General features: G+C 42.3%; 1 protein-coding gene across 1 annotated transcript in view; it reads left to right on the top strand.

Moving 5' to 3' along the window:
* Positions 1-210: 210 nt before the first annotated feature.
* The window catches only part of PDGFC (platelet derived growth factor C), a 120,598-nt gene continuing 110,975 nt past the window's right edge, over positions 211-9,833 (top strand). The window contains exon 1 of the mRNA XM_039700290.1: positions 211-1,132. Within this exon, the coding sequence (XP_039556224.1) occupies positions 1,015-1,132 (118 nt within the window). The 5' untranslated portion in view covers positions 211-1,014. The remainder of the gene's footprint in view (positions 1,133-9,833) is intronic.

Here is a 9,833-nt window from a genome sequence, read left to right as displayed (position 1 = left end):
CTACCAAGGGCATCTAGTACAAAAAACGCAAAACAAACAAACCCAAACAAGCAAAGGAAAAAAAAAAAAGGTATTCAGAGACTTTTTAAAACTTCCTCTCAATGTTTTATTTCCCACTACCAAGGGCATCCTTTAGACGAAATGTTTAACCAAGCACCAAGCTTTCACGCACAAACCCAATTACCATAATAACAACCCAGTAAACAAATACTGGTAAGCCAGCATCTCGCCCTAATTGCCAAACACACAAAACTGACTCCGGAGCGCGGTGACCTCGGGTCCTCCTCGGGGCACGGCGGAGGGAGCCCCCTTCGTGGGGCACACGGGGCTGGGGAGCCCCCCCGGTTCCCTCCCCAGCACCTGTTGCGCCGCCACTTGGCCGCTGCAGAGGGGGCAGCAGGGGGGCCGCCCGCCAGCCTCCTTCTTCCCACCGACAACTTCCCGGGGCGTAAACGGCCGCGCCAGGTGCCGCCCTCGCCGTGATGGGACGGCGGGCGTGGGAGGGAGGGGGGAGCCGGCAGGCACGGCCCGGGCTGGCAGCGCGGCCGCCGAGCTGCGGGCGAGGGGAGCGCTGCTGCGGGAGCGCGGCTGCCCGCCCCCGCTGCCGCCTGACAGGTGCGCGTCCTCCGCGGCGGCCCCGCACCAGCCCCGGCTCCTCCGACCCCCGCCCGACACGGCCACGGATTGTTTAGTCCTTGGGAAGCTGGTCTGCGTCCAGATTTTCCTTTGATCCTTTTTTTTTTTTCTTTTTTTTTTTTTTTTTTTAAGAGAGAGAGGGAAAAAAAAAAAAAGCCAAAGGAAAACAAAACCTGGAGAAACAGAAAAGGGCTCTAGGAAAAAGTTTTGGATGGGATTATGTGGAAACTACCCTGCAATTCTCCGCTGCCAGAGCAGGCTCAGTGCTGCCTTCTCCCCAGCGGCGCAGCCCGCGCCGGGCGCTGCTGAGAGACGCCCGGGCCTCGGTGCCGCGCCGCCAGTGCCTGCTGTGCCGGAGCCCCTCGCCCCGCCGGCCCAATGCTCCTCCTCGGGCTGCTCCTGCTGACATCTGCCCTGGCCGGCCGGAGGCAGGGCGCCGTCGCCGAGTCCGATCTCAGCAGCAAGTTCGCCTTCTCCGGCGCCAAGGAGCAGAACGGTAAGGAGCCGCAGCGCCCGCCGCTGCGCAGCCCGGGGCAGGGCGGGGGCGGGCGCCCGGCCGGAGCGGAGAGGAGCGGAGCGGAGCTCTCCTCCCGGTTCCTCTCCTGCCGGCTCCTCTCCTCCGGCCGCGGGGCGGGAGCGCGGCCCCGGGGCGGTGGGCGCGGGGGCTCTGCCCGCCGGCTCCGGGTAAAAGGGCAGCGCTGAAAGGTTCGGCGGCCGCGGGGGGAGCCCGGCGGCTCGCTCTTCTGCGGTACTTGAGGTGCAAAATGTGCCCCCCTCCCGTCCACCGCCTCGCCCTGCTACAAAAACCAAACAAACTGAAAACCAGCAACCTAAACCCAACAACGACCCGCGCACCTTTGTACCCTAAATGCTTCGCTCTCGGGGGGTGGGTTTTTGTGTCTGTGCGTGAATGAGTGGTGTTTTGTACGGGCTGGAAACGAGCTAATCCTGCATAGGAAATGAGAATTACTTTCAACTTTCAAGTGTACCTGAAATGTTTAGAAAACTCTCAAATGCAAGTTCCCCTGGGCTGGGGCTGCGCAGAGCTGGAGAAAGACTCCTTTCATACAGCAAGGGCAGCTTCGGGGTGTGTAATTTGCTTAGCCTCTGAACTCCATATGATTTACATTATTCAGATTTTTAAGCGCCTTTCCTCTTGATCTGCTATTATGAAGTCATTTTAAAGAATACTTTACCAACTGTAACGTTATATACTGCATGAAACCACTCTTACTGTAGAATATCTAAAAATTAAGACTGTTTGCATACATTCGTGGAAACCCTGATGTTTAATGTACGTGGTGGGGGGCGGGGTGGGGGGGGCGTGTTTGAAAAATTTACTACTTAGCATGTCAGCTAGAACAAGCTTTCTCCCTGGGCACAAACCAACACAAAAGGCCAAGCTGGGAGCTCTCAAAACTCTCTGAACTGTAATGAAATAAAGCAGAAACGCAGATTCAAGGCTAATTCAATTCTCTCAACTTTGAACTTGGGACTCCCCAGATAAAAGTGTTCTATGTTCTATCTTCTAATAGAAAGCAAAGTTTTAGAGACCTCTGCGAGTGTTCTTTGAGTGGGTAGAATGTGCAGTGCACTAACAAATTTAGAAGGGGGAGATTAATACTGCTGTGGCCTGTTAATGTGATGATATATGGCACCTGCAGACTGCCAGAGCTGCTGATCAAAGAGCAGCATGGGGATCAATCTCTAATCAGAGCAACTGTGAAGGGCCAGAGGAAAGTGATCAAAAGACTTAGAGACTGGGCTATTCTGACAGGAAACCAATCAGACTTTGTGCACAGTACAGGAAATTATCTGCTCTGTGTGAGAAATCACTCACTTTCTACCCCTTCCTATCCTACCTGGTGTTTAGAGGCTCTAGGGCACCAGTTTGTGACAAAATGGGCTTGGCAATTATATACTGATGCTGTTGTGCTGCCTTCTCTTAAATTTACGTGGTGTGCATATGGAGCTTTTCAACACACAGAGTATTGTCATTGCTTTGCTTTAACTTTGTCAGGACTGGAAAGAAACCTGCTATGCTGTCAGTCTCCTCTAAAAGGTTTGTTCCAGGATTCCAGGATAATGCAGCTGGGCCCTGAAAGGCCTCCAGGGTGCAACAGTGGGAGCACAACAGTGTAAAAGGTAGATCATGCAGCACGGAAGCAAAACTGGTGTAAATAGGTGTAAGTATATGTGACAGTGCAAACTAGATTCTGTTCACATATATCAGACATGCAGCTGCCTTAGGTCAGGCTTCAACTGGTTTGCAATGAAATTTGGCATGCTCTAAGATACTATGTCTTAGAACAACTGCAAAGCCAGGAGAAATTTTATTTTAAAAAAGTGCCTGAAACTGTATTATGTGGTAGTTTATACTCAGAACAGTCCAGGTTCTTCTTGTAGCTTACTTCAGGTTTGTTGTTTCATAGCTGATGAATTGCAAAACTTACTTTAAAAATTAGCACAAGTTTAGGTATAGCTAAGTACCAACCTCTGACTTTTCTTAACTGATTTTAATTATTTGGGGGATCAGTAACACTAGTCCAACCAGTTCTTACTTGATTTAATTAGAGTGATTTTTACACTCTGCTGCAATCTAAAGATTGTATAGCTTTTAGCTAGAGGCAGGTTAAAACTCCCTGGAGTATGAGAATGAGATATTGCTGTTCATGTGCCAAATAATCTCTGGTCAGGAGAAAGGGAGATTTTTTACTCACACAGTCTACAAATAAAAATTCTGTCCTCAACTTGTAAAACTGCTAAGTGGCCAAGAAGTTTTGCAGTAGAATGGATTACAGTGTTACTCAGCTGCACACATGGGTGCTATAGCTATTGCTTCAAGGTGATGCTGAAGATGCCTGTGACCAGTTATTAATTCAGTGGGACTACTCGTGTTTCAAAGGATAAGCATGTGCATAAGGACTAACTAATATTTACTTATTTAATAGCTGAATTACATTAAATTCAAAATTACAATTTGACTCATTTGTTAATTGTTTGCATAAGAAGCTCTCTTGGTTTTGCTACATAGTGAATATTATTTTGGGTGGCAATTTCCTAGTGTAAATATTTTTTTGCAATTGTAAATTACATATTTTAGAACACAGTGTTTTGCTAGTACCTCCTGGAAATTCAGTGTGTTGGTTGTTGTGGGGCCACTGTAGCTCCATTTGAAACCACTAAAAACTACCTCCATGTTTTTATTTGCCTGCCCTCTGTTACAGTGAGATTTTCTTTAAGAACAGGTTTTATTTGTAACTCTGTATGGCAGCAAGGGGTTTTATGTGATTTCTGTGAAAAAAAATCCCATTTATATTTAATGTTTTTATTTTATGCCACTGAGTAAATAATCATCTAGAGGCTCAAAGAAGTTTATGCAACATTTTTCTGGAAAGTAAAGTAGTAGCAAATGGTGCGTGTAGTGAGGGCTCCCATTTATCTGGGTGGATTTCGTTTCTACAATTCTTTGTCAGATTATACTTTGGAGGGTTTTTCATACTTAGGTGGCATTATCATTTCTCTTAAGGCTCTGTGATGTATTTACTACAATTTTTCCATATTGAAGCAAAGAATCAAGAAAATTTGAATGCTCAGTTTCTTTTAAATCACAAAACTCAGTGTCTTATATTGAATTTGAATAATTGGATGGTTTACTTACTTCTACTTTCTTCATTTCATTTCTACTTTTGACTCCTGTTTTTGACATAGTATCTTCATGGTGTTTCTTTAGTTTCAGAAGTGTCTGAGGGGGCTGTTGGTAGGTTGAGTACTGTGAATGACTTAATTCTAGTGACTTAACTCTGTTAGTCTTGAGTGCACCTGCTTATGTGATGTTATTAGCTTAATCTGGATCTGATTACATGAGATGGCAGGAGAATCTAAGACCTGTTTTCTTGGCTGCCTTAGAACAAGATGCAGTAAATGCTTAATTTTTCTAAGCTATCAGCTGTTACATTTTCTATGAGAAATATGAGTGTATATACAGAAAATAATGTAAATCTACTGTTGGATGCCATAAGCAATGATGTGTACAGCTTATGTGGTGTGTACATTTCAAGTGTAGTACTGAATGGCTTGAGAAAGCTGAGAACCTGAGGTCAGTCAGAAACTCACCAGGACTGATTTTCCTGCAGTCAGTTTCAAGTATGAATGAACTGCAGTAAACAGAGTTGCTGAAGTACATCTTAGAAAACTGAAGCGCTTACTTGATTTCTGTCAAGTCTTCAGCACAGGTAATGTGTCAGTCATGATCTGTCTTTTCACAGATCTCAAAAGGAATTAGGTTGATTTTCTTCTTTCTTCACATGAATGGAAACCCCTAATAATAAGTTTCACTAACTGAACACTTTATAATCTGTTTCTTAAATCTTCTGAAATGGGGAAGATTTATGTAGCTTATAAAAACCAAACCCAAAAATGTGTCCTTGAGACAGAGTTTGTAACTTGCATATTTCAGGCCATCCTTGGGAAAAGTTGGTGGATGCATCTGGAACTGAGTGAGTAGCTGAAGTGCCAGAGGAGGATTCTCTCATCACCTCTATGTGTGTGTGGCCTGCCATGCCTACTCTGAACTTTACAGAGGATTCCCTGATTTGTGTATGTCCAAAGGAAGCTCCCAGTTAATTCAGGGAGCGGGACAGCCTCGCAACAAAGGGTTTCTGATTAAGTTCCTTTAACTTGGGCTGAACATCAGGAAAACATGTGGCTGTCCAAGCGATGCAGCACATTGAATCCTTACAGACAGGAATGTCAGTCCTTTTGCTTGAAAGCATAATAAAAATTTGACTGAAAATTTCTGTCTTATAACTGAAGATACTTTATTGTGGTGTGATGCCACTTCCACTGGCTCATGTTGAATTGAAGAGTGCCAGCACAGCCTATTGACTGCTGCTGGCTAGCAAAAATTGTCTTAGTTTTGAGAATTTAAGGAAGAATAATAGATAAGCTGTGTCATCTAAAGGGAAGCTTGATAGCGATACAAATTTTTTCAAGTCAGATCTATTTCTGCCTAGTCCAAGGTTTGTTTTTGAAATGTTTTAAAGCTGTTTTCCTGGAAAGTAATGAGTTACAACACATCCTCTTTTGACTTTAAGCAGAAGATTGTGGCAAATTAGAGAAGCTGTTTAACACAACAACAAATTGCAGAGGAAGAAAGTTTTTAAAACGGGGTTTTTTTGTGTTTGTAGTTGACTTGTGGCATATTGTTTGCCATTCAGCAGAGTGATGCTTGGGACTTCTCCTTAGTCCTGTTGCTTCCCTCAGTTTCTTCTGTTAGGTAAAATAAGGGTTTTAAAAGCACAGACATTTTACTCCTTGTCTCAAATATGTAGTCATTCCAAACTGTCCATGTCTTTCTTTAGGGTTGGAATGGAATTTAGTGTAAAATGGAGTCTTGAATGGTGTAAAATCTTATTTTTGCATTAACTAGTTATTATTAAATTTGTAGATTGGACTTCAAAGCTTTATGTCATGTTGTCTGGGGGCTTTTTAGTTTGTCTGTCAGTTAGGTATAATTTTATAATGGAGAAGAAACATGAGGCATACCCTGAGTCAGGGACAGCTGTATTGCCAAAGAGCTTATGTTCAACTTTGTCTTTCCATAAACATAATGTCTTTTATATCTTAGAGTTTTTTCCAGACCCTTTGAGTCTTAATGTAATAAGAAGAGTCAACATGTAATAGCAAAGTACTGGTTTACATCATACAGCAGTGGTTGTGAATTATAGCAGTGGTTTTGGGGGTTTCTGAATCTGTTGGGTGGTTGCTGCTTTTGGTTTTTGCTATGTCTGGCAGTTCCTGGTTACTAGAAAGAGGATGTGCTGAGCAAGCCCACTTCCCTTATCGGGAAATGAGCCTCTTCAATTGCTTTATAGATAGCTCTTGCCTTTGCCAGAGGGCCTTTGCGTTTTAGTCCCAAAGTGCATGCCATGGGAAATACACTTCTTGGTGTGTAAGCATCTTAAGAATTGGCCTGTACAGATGTAGCCTTTTAGCAGAAACCAGCATGACTTAGAAAAAGTTACAGGATCACAAAGGAAATAGAGCTTACACATAGAAACATAGTTATTTTAGTAGCACTTAAGTGTCTGTATGAATGCTTTGTTGTTTCATTCAGAGTTTCTGAGAAATTAATTGCATGTTAAAACTTAGTCAGCCCTGTCATTCCCTTTTGGGGAGAACTTTTTCAGCTTGTGTTTGAACATGAAATGCTTTTATTAAAGTAGGAAAGTGAAAATTCATAATGTGTTATTGTGAAGCTAAAATATAAATTGGTGTTTTGAAGGGGCTTTCTTAGACTGTAGGATGTTATTTTAAGGTGACAAGACCTGGAAAATTTGTTCCCGACTCCATCCATGGACATCCTAGCCTTAGGGTTCATCTGTCTTCTGATCACCTCTTCTTGGCATCATTCTACTGAGATTTTTCAAAGAAATCTTCTGTGTTACATTGTGCTATTTGTGTTTAATTTCATGATTCTACAGCATACTAAGCAGTCTTCCTATGTGTGAAGGTACCTCATCTTTACCAATCATGTGTACAATAACAATTCACTACATTTCCATAACTTACTCAGTTTCCACAGCAGTTGTTGGCTGGGTGACAAAAGGCAGGACTCTGGGTGCTCTGGGAGAAAGTCTTACACACAGAGAGTATAAGAACTATTAAAAAACTAGTATAAACAAAGGAGAAAGCCCAGCTAATTCCTTGATCTCCTGCAAGCCTTCTGCATTAGAGTTTGCAAGTGCTGTTTTTTTCCTGATCTTAATTAGTTTTCTTCCAGCTATTGCATCTCTGTTGAGCATGCCCTCAGTTTTGGACTTTGGTGTTGGCATGACCTAATTTTTGCCCTGAGCTCAGAGCCTGCTTGGCTTTTTTGCCACAAGTCCTGTGAGTGTGTGCCACCCCCAAGCCATGGCAATGTGCTTTCACCTTTGCTGACCAGACCTTCATGTGAGCTGGCTGCAGCTGAAGGTGAAAGTTTAGCTGTGTCTCTTTGAGCCACTGGTTTATTATTCTCATTCTCATGGGCTAATTTAAGACTATGCAGGTTAACTCTGCAGTGAGGATCTTCACAGTGATGGTTGCTGCTTTTGTTATTGGAATTTTATTTGCTTTCTGCCATTTTTATATGCAGGCATTTGGAGCTGGGGAAAGAGGATATGAATTTAACTCCCTTTAATACATTACAGGCAGAAAGAGAAACAAAATAAGAAAATTTTCAAAGGTTATTTCCCATGAAGTGGCATCCTTTTATACTACCGAGAATGAGAGTTCCAAGGGAATAATCAATAGCACCTTTTTTTTTTTCTGCAGCAATGTACCTTTTAGTTAATTAATCCCTATAAATTATTCATTAAACTTGCCATTTTGTGGTAAATTCATTCAAGGTATCATTGTAAATATGGGTGTTTTAAGGAGATACTTCTAGGCTGAAGGTCACCTCTGTTCCTACCGCCCTGAAAGCCCAAAACACTGAAATTTCTCATTGAATTACTTAAAACTGGTTATTAGCTGCAGTAAAACAGCATGCAGGCATTGCTTAGTTTGATCACTGTTGTGCTGATTTCTCCACATGAAGTGGAGGGTACCACTGATACTGAATAAAGCTTGGTAAAGGCAGGCAGGCCGGGGCCTTCCTTTGGTCATGCATTATGGCTGGAATTAAAAATCTTTGCTTTTAATTTTTTAGGGCTTGTTTTTTCTAGATGAACAGTGCTGTTGGTTGGGTACCTATCCTAATATGTTCCCTATGATATAACAGTACTACTAGAGGAAAGCAGGGGAGGTCTTTCTAGTTTCAGCAAATATCTGGCATGACCAGTGATAATTTGGGGTGCTGGATCCCTTATCACCCTTTTGTGGCTTTTTTTGAAACTTTAATCTGTCTGTCTCAGAAAAAGCAAAGTGTCTTGGGAAGCGGAAACAATGCTGCTTGTGTTTTCTGTACAGTTAATTCATTTTTACATTGCTGCTGCTGTAGTATTCTTATTATAAATTGGCAATGAGAGAAGGTGGGGGAGGACAAGGAGTTAGATGCTGCAGTTAATTAAGGAATTGGTCCTGTAATCTGATAAATGGGCTTCAAACTAGGTTCAGGCAGTAAAAGGTAAAGGAGTGGTGCCCTTTTTGTAGTTTCAATATTCTACATCTTTAAACCATTACTCAGTTTGGCACATACCAGCAAAGTTGTAAGTTTCTGTATGTGTAAAATACTAGGGAGCGTCATGTTTGAGGAGTAGTTTACACTGGAAAAATTATTTTGGAGGTGCTCTTAGCACACCTTCCCTGTCAATCTGTAGCTCCAAATTTCTCTGTGCCTCTTTTTCAGCATTATTTATTTAAAAGCACATGAAATGGGAAAGTGACCCTGCTGGAAGAGGTACTTATTTCTGAATTAATGCACAGTATCACTTGTTTCAATAGTTATCTTTAGTTATAGTCTTTTTCACAAAACTCAGTTATCCAGTCTTTTACTAAACTGTTATCTGGGGAGCTTCATTGGATGAGATATTGCATGATAGCAGCTAGAATATCTAAGTTTGATTATATTTTCTATTTTATTACTTTTTGTCCCCCAGTGTAATTCCCTGTGTAACCATCCAACTGTGTTCACCCTTGTTCCGAACAATCCAAGGCATTAGTCCTAGGGGCTCTGAGTTCCTCCTTAGACTGACAAAGAAACCAGCACTCATTTTATGCAATAGTTAAACATTAAAAAAGACATATAGCACAGGAAATTCTTTTGCTGTGTGTGAAGGTATGGCATTTCCAAACTGAAAGTGTTGTTCTGACTATTCTACCGGTAGTGGAGAGTTATATGAGGCCACTTCCATCTGCAGAGAATCTGTTTCACTTGTTTGTGGTTGTGGGGCTCATTCAAACGCTCTAAAGCAAAATAAAAGGAATGGATGTAATAACTTCTTTATGGAAAAGTCATAAAAAGCTACAGGGCCATGTAAACAAATTGGGTCATTTACAAGATGTTTAAGTGATGGATATTCAGTCCGTATTCAAAGGTGTGGATTAGGTTTTTACAGTCATCTTGACTGAATTTTGCCCTCAACAAGATTTTCTTTCTCTGCCAGGAATTCCTTTGACACTACAGATGACAAATTTTCAGAACAAGTGTTTTCAAACATTTCAGTGCATTCACAGTTAAGCTAAGTGCAGGAGAACAATTCAGTACTGTGGTT

This window comes from Passer montanus, unplaced genomic scaffold, assembly GCF_014805655.1.
Source record: "Passer montanus isolate IOZ18808 unplaced genomic scaffold, ASM1480565v1 scaffold14, whole genome shotgun sequence".
Taxonomy (NCBI): Eukaryota; Metazoa; Chordata; class Aves; order Passeriformes; family Passeridae; genus Passer; species Passer montanus.
Note: the sequence above shows the minus strand (reverse complement) of the source record. Positions and strands in the feature narration are given on the sequence as shown.